The sequence below is a fragment of the Limulus polyphemus genome, unplaced genomic scaffold, assembly GCF_000517525.1.
Source record: "Limulus polyphemus unplaced genomic scaffold, Limulus_polyphemus-2.1.2 Scaffold1421, whole genome shotgun sequence".
NCBI lineage: Eukaryota > Metazoa > Arthropoda > Merostomata > Xiphosura > Limulidae > Limulus > Limulus polyphemus.
In genome coordinates this window covers 107,677-133,461 of record NW_013667031.1, presented here as the reverse complement: position 1 = coordinate 133,461, position 25,785 = coordinate 107,677, and the positions used below count along the sequence as shown (strand labels likewise).

The 25,785-nt window shown below is 34.9% G+C and overlaps 1 protein-coding gene across 2 annotated transcripts in view; it reads left to right on the top strand.

The window, feature by feature from the left end:
- Nucleotides 1-25,785, top strand: part of LOC106463482 (endothelin-converting enzyme 1-like) — a 76,975-nt gene that overhangs the window by 10,030 nt on the left and 41,160 nt on the right. The window contains exons 2-7 of one of the 2 annotated variants that reach the window (XM_022390988.1): nucleotides 561-676; nucleotides 7,700-7,765; nucleotides 9,139-9,300; nucleotides 11,127-11,210; nucleotides 14,872-15,080; nucleotides 21,250-21,432. In XM_022390988.1, the coding sequence (XP_022246696.1) occupies nucleotides 561-676; nucleotides 7,700-7,765; nucleotides 9,139-9,300; nucleotides 11,127-11,210; nucleotides 14,872-15,080; nucleotides 21,250-21,432 (820 nt within the window). The remainder of the gene's footprint in view (nucleotides 1-560; nucleotides 677-7,699; nucleotides 7,766-9,138; nucleotides 9,301-11,126; nucleotides 11,211-14,871; nucleotides 15,081-21,249; nucleotides 21,433-25,785) is intronic. The other variant, XM_022390989.1, reaches the window with a different exon arrangement.

The window sequence follows — 25,785 nt, the reverse complement described above, 5'->3', positions numbered from 1 at the left end:
TCTTCTCAAACGATGGTGAAGTGAACAATTAATCTGCATCGAAACGATATGAATAAAACCTGATGATGACAAAACCTTGTCGAAACGTTGTACATTTGCTGTTATGTTAAACTTATATTAAAGTTTTTCTTCATTACCCATTCAAGCCGTCTCCAGCCATTATGTATAAAGGTCAGTTCAACTTAATTGCCGATTGTTGACTGACATTTCACAGTAAGGTGGCGGCGTAGTTTATTCCAGGAGATTAGTGACACCAAGGACAAGGGTTATTCGACACGAAAATGTAATAAAGTCTAGCTTACGCTAAGTCCATCTGCATGACAATAAGTCCAAGTGATAGTCAATTATAATACATTTTTTTACGCGTATACACTTTAATTTTGTTTAAGCTTACGATTTAAGTCATTTGTATGTGTTTGACCAAAGTTGTAATGGTAAATTGCATATATATATATATATATATGTGCGTGTGTGTTCAGTTACATACTTTACCTAAGAAACTAATATAATAAAAAGTCACATGTTAAGTATGACCATAATTATTTTTCTTTTGGTTTCAGTAATAAGTGTCTTTGGTGGGGCAGACGGACCGGCTTCGAGCGCACTCTGGTGGTCATATCAATTTTTCTCTTCGTCGCATGTATGGTTTTGGTATTAGTTAACATACTGATCGAAGGTAAAGTATATACCTATCTATGTATATTACTGAAAAATATTTTCTTCTAGTCTCAGTTATTTACAAAGTAAAAGTAGCCACCATTTCATACGAAATCATACACCATTGTAATTGTTAAGTATTTATTTGCTTGAATAACAGCATTTAGAAAACCTAAAAAAAAAAAAAAAGATTACGGGATTAGAAGCTAATTAAGAGAATTACACGATAGCTTTTTTTCTAGTGACATCAGCGATTATTATCCTTATTTAACACTGAAATTACTTGACGTTAAAGTTATAGTTGGAAATTCGTGTTAATACATCTCGTTTATAAAACCCTGTCTTTCATCCTTGCCATGTTAAGTGCGTGGAACGCCTAGTGGTTAGGCTACTCGACTCGTAATCTGTAGGTCTCGGATTCGAATCCCGTCACCCAACATTCTCGTCCTTTCAGCCACGGTGGGTGTTAAAACGTGATGATCGATTCTACTATTCGGTGGTAAAGTGTAGCCCGTAGCCCAAGAGTTGGCGATAGGTAGTATTGACTAGCTGCCTTCTATCAATTTAAATTTAAGGACATCTATCGCGGATAGTCGTCGAGTAGACTTGCGCGAAGTTCAAACAAACAAACAAATCGCTATGTTAAAAGTTACTTTTCTAAGAATTGTGTCAATTAAACTTGATACTGATTTTTTCTTCTCTCCAAATTTGCCACTTGTTAATAATGAAAATTTAGTGTCTTTTAAAAGGTTTTTGAATGGCGCTTCAAGCATACGAATGTTATTTCCAATAACATTTGCTTTACAAGTATTAATGCTCCATAAATAAAGCTACCAAATGGGCATACACTAAACAGTGGTGTTATGTGAACAACAACAACAAAAACACACACACACACACGTTACGCTTGAACTAACGGCTGATGTTTTCCAGTAATGTTTCATAAAGGGTATTAATGTTATTTAAATATGATTTCTAAGTGGGATTTTCATGTGGCTCATGCCAAATAGCGGTGTTCATGGAAAAAATAATTTGTTTACATCGATTCGTAAGATTACAAGAATTGAAATACATCTTGAAGTAAATCCCACGAAGGCCCAGATTAGAGTTTCAATTACAATGACTGCAAGAAGAAAGGAAATATTGGCAATAACAAATCCAATAAAATCTTGTGAAACTGGCTACAACAACAAACCAGAAAGAATGGTGTTTAGTTCAATTGCTCTTCGTGTTCACAACCCAGATGAAAGTTTACAAAGCTGTTTAATGATATATTTGCAAGAAACAAAAAGATGACATTTTGAGTTCTGACAAATAGCAATCAATTGTTGCTTGTTTTGTACTCAATCTTTTGTCATCATCTTGAGACACGTGACTCCAGTGCCTACGAGCAAACAATAACACGAAACCTTAACTGTTCAACAAACTAAACCTATGTAATCAGCCGGCAAACTTGTATTGTTCAACGGTGTACAGTGAAACGTGAAAGATGCAAGCGGCTTTGAAAGAGTTAGAGAATAGATCACTTATATACATTAAGAAAACGGGTGAAGCCAATCACAATTTTTAAAGAGAATTGGTCATATTTAAGCCTCTCGTTTTCTGGCCTCTCTGTCAACTAACCTTGAGCTAGGTACTTTGAAGCGAAACGTCAATTATAAAGTGAAAATTTCCTATATTATTTTAGGAAATTATACATTTTCACTAAAAATTCATGTATTATTATATTTTATATATATATAAACTCATTCATCCGCTTCAATGTAATCAGTACTAACACTTTTATGAGTGAGCTATGAGTCTTCGTTTAAACTTCCTTTTTGGACATTTGAAAAGAAAATCAATTTTTCGAGAAAACGCGACGATATAGATAAACATACAAGTATAAGAGAAGGCCATAAAATCGTGCCCTGTTTTATCCCGAGTTTGGTTTGTTTGCTTGTTTTATCCATATCCAGAGTTTTTTGTTATTTTTTCTTTGTTGTTGTTTATTTGTTTTAGCGCAAAGCTGCACAATCCTATCTGCGCTCTGTCTACCGGGGTTTATCGGACCCCGGATTTTAGCGCTGTAAATCCACAAAGTTATCGTTCACTCACTGGGAGGATCCCCCGAATATGAAGACTGAATTCCAACGTTAATATGTCAATTCGCTGCGAACAGACAGACGGAGGGGCAGAGGAAATCGCCGTTTAGACCCGCCATGCATGGGTTCAGGATGTTTCTTTCGTTATCTCAAAAGTGAAAATAGAAAACACAAAAGTAAACTCTTGTATTTATGGGGTTTTTTGTCCACAATAATGCAATATTTTTACCAAATAAATAATAAATAGCCAAATTTGGAGCTTATGCTGTGAAATACTTCACATCAAAACATCTGTGTTATTAGCAATTAGTTACATAAATATAGCGAACAAAAAAAGAAATCTGTGTATTCAATTTACTCGGAAAGTAAAATGTTTAGAACTATTATCAAAGTGTAATATTGTAAAACAAATATTAAGAGTAATATGAAACTAAATATTAAGAGTAATATGAAACTAAATATTAAAGTAACAGTGTCTTAAAACAATTATATTACTGCGTTGTGCAAATCGAAGAGCCTAGTGTATGTAGAAACATTAAATGCAATAAACAGAATGTGTGAAAACGAGATAAAGAACTATGATTGACTATACCGTAAAATGGCTGACTTCTGAAATCATAAAATGAAAATGGCAATGTTTGAGCCCAGTGCTACAATACTTTAACAACGTTTATTCATCAAGATAATTACAAAGCAAAAATCGTATAAAAAACAAGTTAAAAGGGCGAAATATTGCCTATAAAAATTATATTGTAAATAATAAATTCTCCCTTCAGACTTTATTGAAAACTAGTAAAGCTCATAAAACGGGTTTATAGCTATTTTAATAGCAAATTTACTGTTCTGTTCTCAGGAGCGAGGTCTAACGACCACCACAACCTTCCAAAAATTCTAAAAGGTCTAGTATGTTCTGGTACTTTTTAAATAAACACCTGACTTGCATATAAATCATTTAAATGCTTTGGGTAAGAGAAATGGTTCACATTTTTCTGGGAAAATATTCCCCACTCCACAGTGCTGGATATGTCTCTGTTTCTTAGGAACATCATCAAGTTAACTGAACATGCTACAAAAGTGTTATGTAAAGTGATAATATTGTATCTTTTACCCTTTTACTTACTGTTGAACGTACTAAATTGGATCTCTAGTTCAAGTTCTATCCCTTTAAAGGCAACAGGAAGAAAATGGAGCAATCTGTCCACTTGACTAAAGGGAGTGAATGAAAGATTACATGTTTCATTGAAATTGTTGAACACCGAAAAGCGCGCGCTTTACGGCCAAATAACACAGATTTGGATAGGATGGGATTTGGCAACTCAGCAACAGTGCGAAACGTCACCAAACAAAAAGTTCTTTCAGGATCAGAATCATGTAGAACAATTTGGAACTTACATCAGCAGACAACATTGGTATATTAAATTTACTGTGGAATATCGAGAGAGTAACAGCATCTCCTTCTTAGATGCCCCCCTGGTGGGTCAACGGTAAGCATGAAGGCTTATAATATTAAAATTCGGGGCTTGACCCTTACGATGGGCACAGCGCCGATAGCCCATTCTGCAACTTTGTGTTCAAAAACATTTTTTTACTGACAACATTTCACCATTTCTATTTGTGCTTTTGTTATATGCCGAAGTTGTTCCATTCAACTTTTAAAGTAAAAAACAAGTTAAACAGCACTTCTTTTACGGATCAGAAAGTGTTTACAATCACTCAAATTAATTGTATTTTAGTTACACTCTTAAACACAATAAAAGAGGTGGAGACAGCCTGTTTAGTGAAATGTGCGACCTGTTTGCAGGTCTCTTATAGCCCTACGGTGTGGTTATGATGCAAATTTGTTTTAAATTTTCACGACTAACAAAGATATAAAGAAATAAAATTCAAACCACTTGCGTGTATACAACTTTTCTTTCAGCTTCTAAGCTTTGTAAAGTGGTACGTTAGGTCTATAGATTCAAAATTAGGGACAGCTAGCGTAGATAGTCATCGAGTACATTTGCACAAAATTCGACAAAAGCACAAACAATTCAAGAGGATACCACCCAGTTCCGGGTGCATGCAGCTCTTACGTAGTGTTGGAGGGTGTGGTTTCCAAAGAGATACCAAAATCATGCGTGATATATTATATGGAATATAAAGTTAAAATGATTCAGACTGATTTTACCATCTCCATCACAGGGAATCAAACTTCGGATTTTAGTGTTGTAAATACGTAAACTTACCGTTGTCCCACCGAGGGACTTCAGTTTGGACTTTAATACACTTTTGTCCAAGAACTGTAAATGAATTTACCCCTTCTGAACTATTTTATAATTGAAAGATGTCATAGAATTATAATTCTAAATTCAATATCTTAAAAAAATCCTTTAAGAAACAAGTTTAAATCTAGTGTCTGATTTCCATGTGTTCTCAGACAGTACAACCCTAAAGCAAAGTCTCAACAATGTTTCTTAGACATTTTATAAATAAAGACTCTTACCTCCAGATTTATTATATTTCTATTCTGACGTTTCGGTTTTACGTCTTTACCAATTATTTTTCTCTTTCACAGTTTGTAACGCAGACAAGAATATCTTAGATATCTTGTAAGTAACGACACTTATCTTCAGATTCATTTTACTTATGTTCCTACGTTTCAGTTTCACACCTTTTACTGTTATTTCACTGTTTAATAGTAACTCTTATAAAGAAGTACCTTGCGGAATAATTTTTGTTTGTTTGTTCAATTTCGCGTAAAATTGCTCGAGGGCTATTTGTGTCAGTCGTCCTTAATTTAGAAGTGATAGAATAGAAGGAAAGCATTAGTCAATAGAACCCACCGCCAACTCTTGGGCTATTCTATTTTAGCGAATGGTAGGATTAAACCTGACATTATTACGGCCAAACGGCTGGAAAGACGAACATATTCTGTGACGGGATTCGAACCCGAGAGGAGAGTGTCCTAACCACCAGGCCATGCCACGCCGGAAATTATAGATAACCAAAAAAAAAAAAAACAGCTAAAAATGTGATATAAAAGAATAGTTAAAATAAGCTGTTCTGTATCCTATTTATTACCAAACATTAAGGGATAGCTCCAGAACTACGAACTTCCAGAAAGGTAGTTTTCGAAATTAGGGCAGAGTAGCTGTAAAGGAAGGACTACTACCTTATCTTACTCTAAATTTTCGTGTTACTCCTATTTTGGGCATTGAACAAACTAAAGATGTGAAATTTTTCATCACAGAGGTTTTCCTGGTGTAATATCACGAGTTTAACACTTTCGAAAAATGGTTATACATATGTCTGGAAAAAAGATTCCAAATATAACATGATCCTCATTGATGGAAAAGGCTTGAAATATGAAATGGTCGTTATTCATAGAAAAGGCTTGAAATTTCACATCATCATTATTCACGGAAAACGCTTAAAATATAACATGTTCGTTATTCCTGGAAAAGAATTAAAATATGGCATGACTGTTACTACAGGAGAGGGTTTCAAATAGGGCATGATATTAATTATTCCTGAAAAAGACTTGAAATATGGCATGATCATTGTTACCGTAGAAACTTACTGTAAACCTGTTTTGATGTGTGATAAATCTCCCAAAGGTTCACAAGCCCCCTTCCCCTCAAATAAAAAACAAACTTAAAAGTTATAATGGCTCTAGGTAGCGCGAATTTGATATGGATTCGCTCTCAGTAACAAACGCAGTGAACATTTTAAATTATTTTCTTTGTTCGATTGAGAATTTTGTATATACTTGTACACTGTTAGAACAAGATGGATGCGAAATATGAAGTTCCGGAAATTGTGATAACATAACTCACATACATTTGCACACTTTTACAATTTTGGAAACAGTCATTTTTTTTGGGGGGGGGGAGGATGCATCGTCTGAAACGAAACTGGGGACGTTATACGATATTGATGTCGAATGTCACCTTATAATTGAACCGATAATTTAATAATTTATACACACTCAACCAGTAATATTATACATCGTACCTGTTTGGTGAATTTACACAAGTTTACTTTATCGTAACGTTTATATAAATCTACATTTAGATTTACTATATTCATAAAAAAAATATTATGTTGGTAGTTGCTGTAGAGTTTCTCATACGATGACGCGTGACCCAAAAGTTGGGTTGCCAGAATGAGAAAAAAGAATCGCGAACAGACTGTGAAAATAGATAATAGTTTACTTGCTTAGTAAGTAAAGTAAATATTTACTGAACCAGATTTTTGTTGTTGTTGTTGTTTGCAATAAAATTATTTACTGAGTCATGACTGGCCATTAACGATTACAAAAGTGTCCTGAGCAAAGAAAAAATGTTGAGAACCACTGGTCTAGTAGTTATCACGTTCGAACTGCCTTCCCTCTTGTCTATCAGCTCAAAATTAGGGACGGCTATCCGCATATAACTCTTGTGTAGCTTTGCGTGAAATTCTGAAGCAAACAAGTAAAATATTCTGGTTGACTGTGTGCAAGTTATTAAAATGCAGGATAAATTGTAAGGTTACACTAGACGCCCATAATACGACAGTATCAAATCCTCTGAAAACGAACTTTTTCAGATGTGAGAGCTGAGCGTGCTATTAATTTATCTGACATATTTTGAAAACATCGCCAGATAAGGAAACTGCGTGAGTTACACGGTAGCACGAGGTCATTTGAAAACGTCATCAGATAAGGAAACTAAGTGAGCTATACGGTGGTAATAGTTATATGGTAGTAAGAGATCATTTCAAAATGTAATCAGATATGGAACTGAGTGAGTTATATAGTAGTAATAGAGCGTTTGAAAATGAACGTCGAGTAATAAGGAAATTAAGAACGTTATTACACTGTATCATGATAACTCTTGGGTTCAAATTATTTTTTCCTCATTTTCTCTGATCAGTAAAATAGTTGTAAGTAGAATAGAGATGTCATTGTTGGTGTATTCTTATATTTTTGATTTTCACAGTGAAAGTAAGAAACCAAGCGAAAACAGCACCCAAAATTTGCAACACGGGGGAATGTATTCATGCAGGTAAGAAAGATGATGAACAACGTATGTCACATTATTATTTACATGTAAGCTAGTTGATGAACAATGTCACAGTATTATTTGCAGGTAAGCTAGTTGATGAACAATGTCACATTATTACTTGTAGGTAAGCTAGTTGATGAACAATGTCACATTATTACTTGCAGGTAAGCTAGTTGATGAACAATGTCACATTACTACTTGCGGGTAAGCTAGTTGATGAACAATGTCACATTATTACTTGCTGGTAAGCTAGTTGATGAACAATGTCACATTATTACTTGCAGGTAAGCTAGTTGATGAACAATGTCACATTATTACTTGCAGGTAAGCTAGTTGATGAACAATGCAACATTATTATCATTAGTACCCAAGTGCATTTTAAAAATAGGACAGAAGTTAATCGAGTGAACTGGTGTTTTGTTACTGAAAGACAGAGTATATGACAATATACCTTCTTGACACATACTTTAAAGTTTTTTGTTGGGGGGGGGGATATTTCTACATTATTTTTCATGAAATAGTACAAATATTTTATTAATAAATACAATTATTAATTCATTTTTACGTTTGCTTCCATTTTAGTAGAAAACACTCATTTTGCTTCGCAGGCCAATAAGGTACACATGAGTAACTTAATTAAGGGTTGTTCTGAGCATAATACACCTAAGGCCTGTAAGGAAATTACGTTCAAACATCAGCAAAGAGCGATACAGCTAATGGTACATTAACACTGTTTTTGTTATTTCAATATAAACATCTTAATCTAAGTTGTGTTCGTTCTATTTATTAGCCTCCATCGGGTGATTCAACTGCGATAATGTTTTTTCTTAGATTGATAAAATAATGATTTTTCATTTTTTACCAAAGAGAAAGATTGTAATACACATTTTTGCTTTAAAATATGCTCCCTGCCACTTTAGTGGTAGTACAATATGTTAATGTTGATCTACTTTCATTACTTAAATATGACCAGGGAATCATTTTCAGATTAGAACAAGTAACTTTAAACAGATGAAAAGTATGAAAGAGAAGAAAAGTAACTTTAAACAGATGAAAAGTATGAAAGAGAAGAAAAGTAACTTTAAACAGATGAAAAGTATGAAAGACAAATAAACTAAAACAAGAGAAAAATAAATTCATAAGATCCAGATAAAATCAACCATTCTACAAAATGTTTGATCAAATTATTTTTTGCTTTAGTATCAGTTTTAGATAACTAATTTTTCCTTTAATACTTTGCTGTATGTGGATTTATACATATTTATGTACTTCATTTAGTTCTTGTATGTTAGTCGTAACACGTTTAACATATTGAAGAACTCAGATTAATTTTGCAACATCGTTTCCTTCTTCTTTTTAACGTATTTTCTCAGCTTCGAGAATTCTGGAGAGAATTGACCCAACGGCTGACCCCTGTAATGACTTCTACCAGTTCGCGTGTGGTAGCTATGTAGAAAAGAACACAGTTCCTGATGACCACTTCATCCGGTCACTGATGCAGACCATGCAAGATGATCTTATGGTCAAGGTCAAGAGTAAGTAGTCGTTCAAAGGTGAATGAAAGAGTTCTTTGGCTTTTTGCAGTTTCTAAGAAAAAGCTAAGCCTAAGCTATAGTTATCATTCATGAGTTTCAATCGCTTCTAGTCAGTAGAACTGCTATTTAACCATTTCCAGTCAGTAAGACTGAAGTAAACTATTATTAGCAAATAAACTAAATATTTAATTTGATCTTGCACTACTTTTTCATATCATAAATGTGTTCTAGGTGGTGAATGTCCATGACAGTTTGTTGAAACCATCCACTACTATTAAAGGATGAAAGCGAAAAATGGCTTAGTAAATGGATGTGGTGTTTATTTAACCTCCTTAGGTTTTTCAAATAATTTCATCCACACGTGGAGCGTTGTTTTTGTTTAGTCCTTTAAAATTATTACAAGTTTCGATTGAAGTTATTCTCACACTCTGTAATTTCATAATTCAAATGTCAAATCCGTTTTATGCCGAGACGGCACTTAAAAATCGGTGCTGAACTCCGGCTTCAATGACATAAGTAAATGAGTATGGCGGCACTAGAATCCATCATATAGCTGGGTAAATCGAAACAACTGGGGTAAAGTGGCTCGTTAAATGACACGACAGTATGTCGCGAGCAAGCCTAAAACTCGCAACCAATTCTACAATGAGTCCAAAGCGTGCAGTCACTGAACCAATCTACCCCAATAATCTCATTATTATAGTTTATAAAGTTTTGTACTCAGTGACGGAAAAGACTCGGGAACTAATGCCTTTCCAAGGTTATTAACTTATTGGAGATCTAGATGATAAAGGGACATTGATTATAAATATTTAGAATGGGTATCGTCCATAAATTGGTTTGCTGTTAGAATAATTGAATTAATACAAATAAAGCTAAAGCATGAATCAGCAAATAATAATAATAATACGACCCGAAGAATATAGACTACTATTGAATTATTTATAAAATTTTAATGGCACCCAAAATGTAGTATATATATATATATATATGAAGCAATTATATTAACTTACAAAATTAAAGAAATGTGAAAGAAATCTAAACTGCACAATCTTTCCCAACTTCTAAATCTCATGAATAACGGTAAAGGAAACTTCGATGGCTTTACTTTTTCATTTTCGTTCATTCGAAATATAATGTGCCATGTTTCAATTCTTTTGAGTTAAAAGAATTAAAAAAAAAGCTCTTAATGCGATGGTTACCAAAATTCACGATAGCCAGATTTTGCTTGCGCCACGTTAAGTTTAAAACAACAAAATATGTTTTGTTTCTACAATTTGTTAAATTACGTCACGGAATATTATTTAGAAATAGGTTTAAGTTATCATACTTTAATAGCCAATGACAGTATTTAGTTGAATCATACTGTTGTCACCATATCATCATAAAAAGTGCATTTTAATCGGTTTACATATTCTTTAATTTATTACAATACTCTCCATGATTATCTTTAAAAAATTTGAGCCTATCCAATTCTCCGGCTGCGACTTCAAATCCAGTCCCTTTAATATGCTCCAAATTTCTATCTTATTCCAGTAATTCTTCCGGAACTTCATCATCATATACGTAATGCGTTTACACAATTTGAGAAGTCATTGTTAGGTTGTCTTGACCACCTGTTTTTTTAATTGAACAGAAACTAACGATAATGTTATAAAACATACACTTCTATTCCCAATTGTGTCCACGTGGGCTACGTTTTAATGAGTGACGATTCGACTAAATTGAAATGTGTAGCCATCCTGAGAGTTCGAGAACTCTATTTTAAGCTGTCTTGAAAATGAGAAAGTTTTCTTACCCCGTTTGATTTATCTTATTTTCTCCAGAGCTTCTGGAGGTCCCTGTCAAATTTGAGGATGGTGAAGCTATTAGCAAGGCGAAGATGTTGTATTCGTCCTGTATGAACACCAGTAAGTTACTTTCTTCAGCTATCTACTTAATACAGAGGGAGTATGTAATATTAAAACTATTTTCAATATGCCAATAAGCAAGTCACGTGAAAATCACAGCCTGTATAAAATCGCGATGGAAAATCGTGTATCAGAATTACATTTTGACGTTATTTTGCGTTTCGGACGTAGTGTGATGTTACCGTAGAATGATCGATTTTGAGAAGGGTAAGTAGCAGCTCTTTCAAACGCAAAGTATTCATACACTAAGATCATAAAGATGTGTTCAGATCGGAAATTTAGAATATGAAAGACGAGAGCATCCCTTGTACTTAATGGCATTGGAAAACAAAGAAATGTGGATCAACTTGGAGCAATGACGTTTCTAGGATTTTTTATTAGGAGGGAAATGGAGCAAAGAGCTAGTTGGGTACGAAAGGGATTTATCAAAATCTTAAAGGCTCCTGATGTCTCAGATGGGGCTGCTAAGGGAAAAAGTTCTCCAAAGGGGGTCTTCCCCCACGCCACCCCAATGAACATGCCAATGACTTGGGGTACTAGGATCAGTTATCATCCAACTGTGGTAAGCTGTGGTAAGCAAAGTGGCATCTTGCAACATATGGGAATTCACGAGCATAAAGGCCGATGGCAAAAGCCGTCTATGTGCTCCATGCAACAATACGCAACATAATTAAAAATTATCTCCGTGTGAAAAAGCCACACAAGCCACGTGTGTACAAGTTGCTTCCACAACATATCCATTCAAATGTCTCGTATCTTAAACACCTGGATAATGAAACAGGTATTTATGGTATTCCATACGAGGAAATACTGGTCAAGTTGCTGGATGTAGCGCCTATGGATTTCTGTGCGATCGAGCAGTTGAAACAAGTTTATGGGAAGCCTGCAGGGAGGAGAGTCGTGTTTTAGATACGACAGCCAATGTAAACTATGCTTCAGAGCTTTGTCAAGATGCACGGTCGTCAGATAAAGCATAACTGGGCGTAGCGACATGGATTGTAACGACGTGTTGAGGCTCCAAAATCGTTTTAATATAACGTACTCAACCTCTGTAACTAGGTTTGTAAATAAGTTAGACACTTTGATAAATAAGAAAAAATCTACTCTTGTTTGTTTGTAATTAAGCACAATACTACACAATGGGCTATCTGTGCTCTACCCACCAAGAGTATCGAAACCCGGATTCTAGCGTTGTAAGTCTGCAAACATACCGCTGTGCCACTGGAGGCCTACTCTTGTTATTACGATATTAGTGATAATTAAAAGAACTTTATATCATATTACTCTTTTTTAAAAATAGATATTTATGACTCATTTATAAAGGAATTACTATATTCAAAAATCATATTTTTTGTTTTTAAAAATATTACCACTGTAGTTCGATTCTCGGCTTGACACTGACAGCGTTTTCTACTGAACAAGCAAGTTATAATGGCTTGTATGATTTTAGGTTTTATCTGTGTTCATATATTATAGATTTTTTTCTTGTTTAGTCAGTACACTGAAAGTTCTTGTTCAAGTTATTTGTCAGTGCATTCCTCCTGGAAGCGGAACCTCACAAATAAGTCAATATTCCGCTTGACATGTTCTGTGCCTCTTCGTAATTCAAAATATTTTCCACTTAATTGTTTGAATCTAGCTATTTGTTGAAACGACATTGCTAGTGTAAAAATGAACCTATCTAGATGTGCGAAAAGTAAGAAAAAGTGTGGTCCATTTTCACTATAGTGCATTAAACTATAAATTAAAAAAATGACACCTACTAACATTATTTACAAGCCAGAAACAGTGCACAATCAATAGTTTAATTTTCCGTTACAAATGATGTGTCTATGGTATTTATTTTATCTGATATCCCCCACTTGTTCTTGTTTGTTCATTTCTGTACAGCTTTTATTTCGCGTCTGATATTAATATTCAATTTGAAAAAAAGAAATCACGAGTTCTTAAAATAGAAAGGAATGAAATTTTATCCAACCAGACCTTAGAACGTTATGCACAATAAATTAATCACTGTTGTTTTTTTGTATATACATATATATGATAGTCTCCAAACCAGACCTATTGATTGGCGTGATCGGACTGTAAGTCAAAGAATTCATGGTTCGCGACCCATTGCCGTAAAAACGCACTTCACAATTTAAGGCCGTTCGTGAGCTATAAGAGGGATCGTAAATCCCACTATACGATCAGACTGGTCCAATAGTTGGCAATGTGTCTGTTGATAACTGCCTTCCCTCTATTCTATCAATTACAAATTAGAGACGGCTATGCACAGATAGCCTTAAGTAGCTTTGCGCGAAATTTTGAAACAAAAACTTATTGGTGACATGAAATTTTCACTCAGATTCAGTACACCACATCGCGCGTAAACGTCACTGACTACAAAACGTGATTAATATATATTATTCGTTTGTTTTTTGTTTGTAATTAAGCACAAAGCTACATAATGGGCTATCTGTGCTCTGCCCATCACGGGTATCGAAACCAGGAATCTAACGTTGTAAGTCCACAGATATGCCGCTGTGTCACTGGGGGCTATATTATTCGAGCAGGATGATATAAGTGCAATTCAAGCCTGCAGGAGCGGGGTACATATCAACGTTTGTCAGGGTTTTATAAGTGTTAACTATACAACTAGTTTGAAACCATTCCAATATTTTTCATGAATCCGAAGTTTATGCCTGTAATGTGCATTTACCGAATATTTTTGGTAACGTACGACCTCTCGAAAACAATGTAGCCTCAAAGTACCAACATTGTTACCTCAATCAAAAATGAAAGTTTCAATTTATAATAAACAAGTGAGCCGAGCGTGGTCAAGTAATGATTAGCGTGCTGAGTTGTGGATCCGAGGACCTACGGTTCGCACGTTATGTTTGTTTGTTTGTTTGTAATTAAGTACAAAGCTACATAATGAGCTATCTGTGCTCTGCCCACCACGGGTGTCGAAACCCGGATTCTAGCGTTGTAAGTCCGCTGACATACCGCTGTGCCACTGGGGGGCGCGCACGTTATGAAAGTGATGATCAAGTTGATTAAATTACCTCAAACGTTAACGTGTATTGTTAACCAGCTGCCTTCCATCTTAACTATTAGGTCAAAATTAGAGATGGTTAGTGCAGATAGTCCTTGTATAGCTTTGCACAAATATCCGAAACAAACAAACAAAACGATTATAAAAAAATAATAATTAGAAATAGCAAATGTGAAGCATTTTAGAACACTATTATATTTATGGTAATTTTTACTGTAGAAGTGTGCCAAACTGTTTTTAGGTTTAACGTACTAATCCATGTTGTATTATTATTAATTGTATATACTCGCCCATTTTTTGATTTTCCCTCATTTTCCAGCCAAGTTTTAACAATTGCAGTTATCAACATTTCAATTAAAAAGGAAGCCAAATTTTAAAACAGCAAAACGATTATTTTCTTCCTTAATTAGCGAATTTTTTCAGATAATATCTATTGTGAAAAACTACTTATATGTTTATTGATTTATTTCAGATAAATTAGTGTAATTTTTCTTTTTATAACTGCTACTATTTAATTTGAAATATTCGTTAAAAAAATAAGGGAAGTATAGGATTCGATCGACAGCCTAACAGGATAGATTCCTCTACTGAAAGAATTCTAACCCTATTTGTTACCCTCGATAGGCAGCGTAGAGGACGGGTCTATCGTACAACTACTGGAACTTCTGTCGGAGACAGGTGTGGGCGAGTGGCCATCTCTAATACCAGGATGGAATAAGACAGACCTTGGGTTAGAATGGCGACTGGCAAGGCTTCACTTCCACCAAGTTGAACCATTCTTTCATTCATACATTTCTCGAGATGATAAGAATTCGTCCAATTTCCTACTACACGTAAGTACAACTATGTCATAAAACCTTTAATATGATTTACTTTGTATAATTGACCAGACTTAGTAGTGATAACGTAAAACACGAGTAAAAAAGGCGAATTTTCAGTACTTTTTAAGCCTCTTTTGACATGCCACTATGTTTTATAATCACATCTTTATTTTTAAATTTTATATCACATATGTACATATGTGTGAGCTTATGTGGATGAGTTTCCCCATATGTATGTGTATGCTGACTGTCACTTTTATAAAGAACCCACATCTAAAAGTGCGGAGCGTATTCAACGCCATCGAAGCTCTAGCCTTGGGCCTTTCAATACGCAGCCTAGTACTCTGGGAACAAAATCCTGAGATGATAAAATTAAATATATATATATATATATCCGCATGAGCATCTTTACAGGGGTTACCTACAAAAATGGGTTATTATAACTTGTAGGTTTCGCTTGCATATCAAGGCTAAGGTCAATTAGAGGTCACAGTACATATTTTTTCCTTGTTTATAATGAAATGTGATCAAGGCTTATGCCTTAAGTCCCTTTTTTATTTTAATGTCGGCTTAATAGCCAGAATACACTCTATATGTCAGAAGTCAAAGCCATTCTATTGTTCCTTTAAAATCCAATCACACTCAATCAAACTACAAGTTCTATGTTTGCATAAGCGTCGAGAAGAGGAAGGGGAGGCCGTGGAGAGGTTGTTGTCATTATATTTAGTAATAAATTTGATGACGTGAGTTTTAAATTAACTTTTTTTATTTCAAGTACTTCTTAACCAAGATATTCTTGAGAAGTGTTGTCAGTGGTAGTTTGCATGGACAATGCTAATTGAAAAAAAAGAAAGATTGATTGTTTCTTAAAGAAAAAGTTGTGAAACACACATAGAAATGAAGCGCGTTGTAGGGATTAATCTATCTTTCAATAAACGCACGTATTTTACAAATTTAACAGATGATTCAACGATCTTCCTCCATACACCTGTTTGGAGGTCGACATTGTAGTGCAAGCTCACGGTCTTACGAAGTGAATATCGATCCCAATCCCCTGTCTACAAACGTAGATTTATAAAACAGTCACTTGAGTGCGCTTAATGTACCCGAGGAAAATGTGAGTCGATACACACGCTTTTCAATTTGTTTCAAAACCTAAATTTGTTAGAAGTGTTTCCTTTTTTACCAGTTTGTTTCATAATTTACGAATAGTTCTGTTAAGTTAAGATGAAAATTAAGAGTTCCTATTTTTGTTTCGTTTCTCATACATACAAATGATTTTGGTTGGTTGTTGTTAAATACAAAGCTACACAATGCTCTATCTGTATTGTGCCCAACCCGGGATCGAAACCCGATTTTTAGCGTCGTAAGCCTGCAGACGTACTGCTGAATAAGTGGAGTACACACAAATGAAGAATTAGCCTACAAGAATTCATAGAGCAGAAAATCATAAATTACACATCACATAAGTGATCTTGATCTGATAATCATCATTCTATAAATACTAAACAAGGTAAAAACATAAGAAAATTAAAGCTCGTTACCTCACCTTCTCGTTCCCCGAGGACCATGCTGCGAAACAGAAGGTCCAAGGTTAGAGCTACGATTCTGCTGAACATTCTGCACTTTTAGTTTTGGAAACGTTATAGAAATTGTAGTTATTCCTGTTATTCGGTTCAAATACAGGATAAAGCTTTTGTTGCTCAGTAATTAAAATTAAGGACGTATATACCTGAATTGAACGGGTCCCTGACCCGTTCTTTTAACCCATGTGCACACAAGAAGCTGTACAGTTTAAAATACGAATACCTCTTATTTCTAGCATAAGCTACCTGCGCTCCGCTGTGGAGTTCAAGGGCCCCTTCATGATTCAGGGTTCCCAAGGTAATGATCAAGCTTCTCCATTATCTTCAATTATTTCTATAAATACCCCAAGGGGGGTCCGTACTCGAAAGCTAACTTTGTTAGGACATCCGCCTGTGGTACCCACTGGATCCCAGGGGGTTCGGGAACACAAAACCTGATGCCAGAATTTGTTCAGCGACCCCGAAAACCTACTCATAAACTCTCATCATTCCTGGGTGTCCTTGTGCATTTTAGCCCCCCCCCCCTTAGTACGGGACTACGCAGTACACATAAGGACACTCAGTGTCCACTGCTAAATCTGGTTCGGATAGCGCCAAACTGTAGGACTTCGCGAACAAATTCATGAACACACAACGTGAATTAATATGGAATACTGTGTAGTTTAGTTGCATATTTTATGCTATTGTATATTTTACTTGGGTACGATGTTATTTATGACGTCACGATATTCTTAGCTATAATACTTTTGAATTTTTAATTAATAAATAGCTAAAATTAAAATAAGGCTTTCTTAAGTGCAGGAGGATCTTTTACGTGTAATTCTAACGTATTTAAAACTTTCAAGGGAATAAATTAAATATTTGTCCCATCATGAAGCTGGGATAGAAAAGCCTGTAATTTACCAGCTCTATTGGGCAGGAGGGTAAGTTAGATAAATTTGACCATATTGAAAATTACTTGCACATGATAACTCCAAGGCTTTTGAGATGCGTGGCATTGTATGGGAAAGTGGGACAAACTAAATTGATAAAGTAAACATTGTTGTTGATTCTAACAAGAGGCCGATAAATCTAATAACAACGTGTTTTAGGTTAGAAGCAAGATTATTAGTGGCGCTTTCAATACGTGGGCCGAGCGAGGCTTACTCTTTAGCGTTCACTGACTGACAATACGAAGATTCATGGTTCGCGCCCCATAGCCGAAAAAAAAAAACTCGCGCTTGCATTTTGGGGCAATTAAGTGGGGCGGTGAAATTCAACTATTTTATCAGATAAGAGTAGCGCAATAATTAGCTGTGAATAGTAATGACCAATTCCCTTCCCTTTAGCCCATCATTTCAAAATTAGGGACGACTATGCGCGGAGAGCCATTCTGTAGCTTTTCGCGAAAACTAAAACAAACAAACAAGTATCATTATGATTTTCAGAACTCGTTCAGGAATATATATATATATAATTTATGACTGCAAAATTATTGCATTTATTTACATTTGTGAATTAAAATGTGGGAGAGTAAAAACTGGTAAATTTTCGTAAACCTAATTGACTGATTTATGGTCCCGACATTTGTCGCCTGACATTAAACAAGATTATTTAAATATTTATATTGTATATTAATTAGGAATAGGTGAGAGGTGAGAAGTGGAGGTTAGATCATTTCGATCATTTTGTAATTGCAGGGATTTACTTGGCGAGTTTAGTGTCATGTGATAGTTGTAGATCAGAACAATTCATAGTTAGTATTTGTTTTGTCTTATCCGTTCAGTCAGACGGTATTAAGTAAATCAATATTTTTAATGTAACCTGCACTACCATTACGTTAGAAATATGGTAATTTCAGCCTAAACGACATCTTACGCAACATGTGAGCTAAACAGCCAGGTCAGAGACCCCAAAGTTTAGACATAGCTACTCCTAATTTCAAACATCTGACCCAGGCGAGTGTAACTTTCACCAGTACCCGAATAGTGGTATTCATTACCACTTTAATAACGTGTCAAAAACTAAAAATACGAATTGTATCCAGTGGCACGATAAGGGAACGAACTTTGGGCCTTTCGATACGCAGCCCGATGCTAATTACTAGATCACATCTTGCATTTGGAGCCAGTCTATACATATAATGTTCTATCACGAATCCTCTATTAATAATATAGATGCGCCTTAGGTGTGCCCAGGAAATAATAAGTTCTAAAGCGGGTATCTGAACATTAGGTTTAAGACTCACGAAGAGAGATACGCTGAATATCTGAAAGATAAAAAATATTTTTAAGTAACTTCTTTTGCTTTCTTCTTTGCTTTTTTCGACTTTTTTATTCTAAATTTGTAAAAGCATTTTCCTATTTTGTTTGAATTTGTGTTCTATGTTTGAATATGATTATACCTTTCCTTATATTCTTGTGTAACGTTTTGTTTTCCTTGAACCTTTTGTATTTTTTCTGTTTCTTTATTATTTTCAATCATTTTTATCGGGAACGCAGTTCAATATACCTAAGATTATTTTCTGGGTTCTGGTAAATCCCTCACACTGCAGGTAGCCTAATAGCGTAGAAATATCGACAAAAAACTTTAATAGAAAAATGTACGTCGACCAGGTTGATATACAACTTCTAAAGAATTGGAACAAATCCAGAAGCGGTTTCCAGCAAAAGAAAACTTCTTGATTAAATTTAACAGTTTAGAATAAGAGGATTATGTTCGACATTGGGGAATTTCAATACCTTTTCACAAGAAGTTTGGTGTGATAGCTTATAAAGAAAAAACTGAAAACATCCTCTGAATGTGAGACTGGTGATTACAGGTCAGATAGATGTGTTTTACAAATAGTGTTCAGTTCTTAAAGTTTTTTAATAAACTGTATTATAATCCATCATTCTAATCAACGCCTACTTCTTTGGTAATACCTACGACAAGTTGAATCGAAAACAGACTGTGGGTTAGTAGCATTGTGAATAAGTTATCTTAAAAAATAGCAAAAATACATCAATCTAAAAGTGTGTGTATCAGCAGAGTCGGCCTTAAGGTACAGCAACTGTCTAGGACCCCCTGGCTACGGGGAACCTGCATAGCTATTTTTATAACTGGTTCTTAAAGATAAAGCTGTACAACCCCACAACTCATACGGTGAATTAACGAACATATATATCGTTCTATTTTACAATTTCTGTTATTGAATATGATTCCAAGAATCAATAAACTCGTTTCAAAGCGTTACATATTCAGATGTTTTTGTTTTTTATAAGTAATGTATGGTCGTCTTCCTTATAAATAAAGTAATAATTGTTTATGTATTTGTCTTCCTTTAAGATTCAGGAGAAGAGTGAAATTGCGGATTTCTGGTTTTCAACAAATTAAAGGTTTTGGTTTACGAAACAATATGCTGGATTATAATTTTATCTTGATAGTCAGTAAAAATTCGTGCGCTCAAAGGATTGTTTTGCTTGTATGAAACAAATATTTTTACTATCATTACTTATTTTCAAAATTTTAATTAGCATAAGAAGCTCCACATTGTATTTTGCCTTGGGCCTCGTAGGGGGGGGGGGTAAGGACCGACGCTGTATGTCATTATTCATATCAGTGTGTGATTGACAAAAGTCAACTTCGTTTATTCCCTCCAGAGTATAGTACATGCTTGTTTTGTAATAAATGTATTCTTTTTTTACAACCTTAAATTGGACATGTACATCAAGCAAACAAGAGTGGGTCAATAATGAGAAAGTCGTTAATTTTGCGTCGATGTCTGTTAGGTTTTTAAGCTATTGCTTGAAGGCTTAAGCTCGAGACTCTTGTTGAAACAGAAAATTTAGCGTGCAGTTCTAGCTGTCAATATCAAGGTTGCGTTCAAAAACTCGTTTGGCTATAAATGCCAAATTTACTGGAAAATACTTTACATCCTTCTCCCTCTATAAAAATTTGAATTCATTTTGGTATGAGTATACCAAATTTACTGGAAATTACTTTACATCCTCCCCCCATCTATAAAAATTTGAATTCATTCTGGTATGAGTATACTAAATTTACTGGTAATTACTTTACATCCTCCCCCCCCCCCAATAAAAATTTGAATTCATTCTGGTATGAGTATACCAAATGTACTGGAAAATACTTTACATCCCCCCTCTATAAAAATTTGAATTCATTCTGGTATGAGTATACCAAATTTACTGGAAAATACTTTACATCCTCCTCCTCTATAAACGTATGAATTAGTTCTGGTATAACTCCCAAAGTTACTGGAACATATTCTAATTCACCTACACGTATAAATGTATCGAACTCATTTTTTATGAGTACATCAATATTGCTGGAACATACATCACATTCCCCTCCCAGTATAAGCATATGGATTCATTCAGGTATGATTAATTAGGCTATTGGAACATACTCTGCATCTCTCATATATGAAACCATTCTTGTATGAGTTCCAAGGTTACTGGAATACCCTGTACAAACACAAACCTGCCCATGTATAAATGGATAGATTTGTTCTGTTATTATAACATGTTATTAGCATATACACTTTCTGAGATATGGTTATGTCCTTCAAAGTCTGTTAGTGACATCTTATATATAAATATTAATCCATTTATCAGCTACACAGCGATACTAGCGTACTCAGCCCTGACTACTATCTAAACGCAACAGAGGAGAACCAGGCATATATTCAGCTCTACAGAGAACTAATAACTGAGACCTTGAGACTTTTTAACGCAGATTCTCAACAGGCCGCTAAGGACGTTGAAGATATGATTGCTTTTGAAACCGAATTTGCAAAGGTAAGCTCAATTTATTCAAATCTGAAAAAAAAAGTATTTTCAAAGTATGAGCGCTGCGTAAGGTTTTATAAAACACTTATAATTTCACAGAGTAAATAGAAGAATAAAATATGTTGTGTATTTTTGTACTGTTTAGAATAAATGTATGCTAAGTGTAGATAAACAGCTTTACAAGAATGTGACGCTATTTTTCAGTCTTATTTTCTACTCTTAAGAAAAATTATATAGCTATCGACTTAATAAGGCTTACTCATAATAAGTAAACGTGTAACACTGTTAGTTAGTTTCTTTGTTTGTTATGATTTTCACGCAAAGCTACATGAGGCCTATCTTCGCTAGCCGACCCTAATATAGCAGTGTAAGACCAGAAGAAAGGCAGCTAGTGATCACCACCAACCGCCAACACTTGGGCTACTCTTTTACCAACGAATAGTTGGATTGACCATCACATTATAACGTCATCACGGCTGAAAGGGTGAGCATGATTGGTGAGACGGGGATTCTAACCCGCGGCCCGCAGATTGCGAATCGAGTGCCCTAACCACCTGGCTATGCCGAGCCAACACTGTTAGAGCAACTTGTCTGTGCTGATACTCTTAAAGTAAAAAACAAAGTATTTATAAGGTGAAAACGGCGAGACTTAGTTACTATCTGGAATTTAGATAATGCTTTTTTGTTTGTTAAGTACAAAGCTACACAATAGGCTATCTTTACTTTGCTCGGCGAGAGTATCGAAACCCGATTTTTAGAATTTTAAGCCACGAAAGGGGCTCAAAGAGCGAGCATGATAAGTTGTAATGAATGTATTACTGAGAATAACAAAATAACAAAACAATTAAGATGAAGACGTATACTTCTCATTTCAGTTACTTGATTATTTCAATTGTGAATCAACTTTTGATTATCTTAACCTATAAATGGGAATAATGTCTAAATCTCGAAACTTAAAACTCACTAGAGAGGTGGAGGGAGCTGGCTCAGCTAAAATTTATCAATATCTATATTATTTTTCCCACATTCTAATTAGTTCTTAATCTCTTAATTACCTACCATAATCCTGTTGTTATTTTTTCACTGATAAACCAAAGTGTGTATGTGTTTTTACTTACAAAAACCACTTACTTGTGTCATTCTATATCAATGATATGGTGAGAACGTATTTTTTAAATATTTGATCAGTTTCTAGCTCTGATTTTAACTTGTAGTTATTCTTCTATAAAAGTGTGATAGTTTCGTGTATTTTATTTCGTCTCGCACTATAAACAAACGTTCTACTAACTGATCTAAGAGTTTAACCCGCCAGCGATGCCTAGTAAGACACTTCTCAACAATTTAAGCTACCACATTCTTCTCCCGTCTCTCAAACAAGGCCCGTCCTCAATCTTAGACGGTCCTCCATGGTGCACTAACATCTCTATGGTAATCAAGTTTTCTTTTCATTTTATTGTATCGGAATCAAATCCGAGACATCTCGCACGCCAGGTGAGTGGTCCACCAAATCACCTACACGCCAGATGAGTAGTCTATCAACTGAGTCAAATTGTTAACCCTCTAGCACTTGCTAGTAAGGCACTTCTCAGACACTTACTCTTAAACTACCACATGAGTAAATCTACCGACATACGGAACTTATAAGATTTTCTGTCAGGGCGTCTGTTCATCAACAATGCATTAACCCTGTCGTAATTTATGTATCAGATACTTCTTACACCCGCTTATCTGAAGAACCATTTGTGTATACAATATTAAGAGTAAAAATAAAGTGCTAAAAACGAAATCCAACGTTATTTTTCATTTTTATCTGGTAAATAGGGATGAAAAAATTTGATTATTGTGAAAGAATGGTTGTAACAAAGGCAAATAAACTTTTTATGACATAAATGATCGATAGAGTAATGTGTATATCTGTATAAAACTTGAATGGTCACGTTTTGCTGGCTATTTATTCACTTTATCTAAAATAAAATAAAAAAATTATAGCCAGTGAATCAGAAAAAGGAAAAGTCACGTGAAGTATCTGCAGCAACGTTATCTCAAACCAGAATAATCTGCTGACTTCTTGGCGACTGATCAGCACAAGTCGGAAGCTATACTGGCAAGTAGTTATCCATGCTAACAGTGTGACAAGCTATTTTTTCTGGCAAGAAAAATACGTGATTAGAGACCCAACTCGAAGTCTAACATTCCACAAAATATGGGGTTATAGACCTCTCTCGTAGGGTAGCATTCCACTGAAACACATATTTTAGAAGCTGTAATTGACTAAACACTTACTTATGTGTAGGTCACGTTTATCCTATCTCTCCCACTTATTAAACTTTGTGGACTCTCTTTAGCTCAGCGATAAGGTTGAGGACATAGAATCGCTAAACAATAGAGGTTCGATCCCTGTGGAAGGCACAATGCAGACTGCTCGCTGTGTAGCTTTGCGCTCCGAACACATAAAGAAACTTTTTTTTTATCACTATAATAACTTATATCCATAAGTCTACGAGTGGATTAGCAGTAAGTTTACGGACTTATAACTCTAAAATCCAGGGTTTAATTCTCCTTGTGGACAGAACATAGATAATCTATTGTATAGTTTTGCGCTAAAATAAAAGAAATTTACAAAACTCATGTATCTATGTTCATTAAAAGTACACCGTTCAATTTTTCTTTAGGGTTTAGAGTTTAAGTCTGTCTTTGTTCCTAAAACTTGAGATAGTGGTTGTATCTTTCAGCGTACGGAAAATATCCAGTCAAGTTTTATCTAAAGTCAACATTAAAACCGTAACTTTCTGTTTATTAGAATGTTAGAATCACCATATTAAACATACTTATAATGAACCACGTCTTTTAGTTTTGATAGATAGTGTACAGGCATTATCTGAGGACGCTTCATGCGTTTTGTTCACAGCTGACGATAATAGCTCATTACGTAAATGGGGGAAGGGGGGGATGGTGACAGCAGATAATGTTTTACTTCAAACGTCACCCCGTCTTTAACTATTTTAAAATTTTATAATAATTTAGCTAAATATATATTTTCTCAATTATAAAGTTGCTAATTTTTCTAACAATTGATTGTTAAATGACCTCAGATATTTGTAAAGCTGCGTTCGAAGAAAAGTGTCTTTATCTGTAATTTAGTACAAGCTAATTATCAATTCTTCCCTAATCTGCATTTTAAAGTAAAATTTGTTTGTGTTAAACGAGTTACCGAGTAGACGTGGCCTAGTGGTTAGCGTGTTCCGACTATCAATTTGAAACTTCGTGGTTCGTGGCCCACTGCCCTAAAAACGCGCTCCGCACGTTGAGACCGTGTGTGTGTGTGCGCTAAAAAAAGTGACGGTCAAATCCCACTATTCGGTCAGACAAGAGCATCCCAAGAGTTGGCGGTGGTAACTATTGACTATTCAGCTACTGTAGTCTATCAGTTCAGAATTAGTGACCACCATGCGGTGAAGACTAACATAAACGACTATGTCCATAAAATTCTAACACCTCATGAGAATTATTCAGTAGAAAAATACTGATAGCCAACGTTAAAAGATAAAACATCAAAGTCTGTTGTCTAATGACTAATTAATCACAAAACTTATTAAGTTGAGGGTTTTATGAATTTTGGAGGGAAGTTTACTTTGTTGTTTTTTTTCAATTACGAAACACAAAAATGCTTGGTGTGAATACTGTCCGGAACACTTAACTTTGATATTTTGTTTCTATTTTATTGGTCTCTCACTATTTATGTTCACAGTGGTGGAAAGGGGCAGAAACCCGGTTCCAAAAGTAACTGTTTTTATAAGGTTGTACGCCTCAAAACCTATGATTATTGAAAAGTGGGCTAGGTTTAATAAGTCCCACCACCAACAACAAAAAAACACGCAAGTAAAAACCAGAAACACATACATTTTATAATAGCTTATTCTCTCTCTCTATATATATATTTCTATAATTGTTCAGTGCTAGTTTAACTCACTAGCTAGCTATCTGTGGTTACTTCCTGGTGTCAAGCTTTGCTTGCTACGGTACAAATTGGTTATCCTTTGTTCCAAATAATACACGATCTGCTAGTATTTTCGCTTTATCTGCGCATGCTCAGATATGTTTACACACAGTTGCTCTTTCTTTCTCACTTTGTCTGGACAATAATGAGCTACTAAATTAATTTGTTAGGCCTGAGGATTTGCACAAGTTAAATCAATTTTTTCTATCAGGTCCGGACCGGCATGGCCAGTTGTTCAATCTATCAGGTCCCATTCGTCCATTAAAAAAAAAAAAAAAAACTTTAAAAAATATTGCAATGAAAATACACGGATGACGTCATTTTTTCAGAGAAACTCTCTTTAAACCCTATATAAAAAAGTTCAG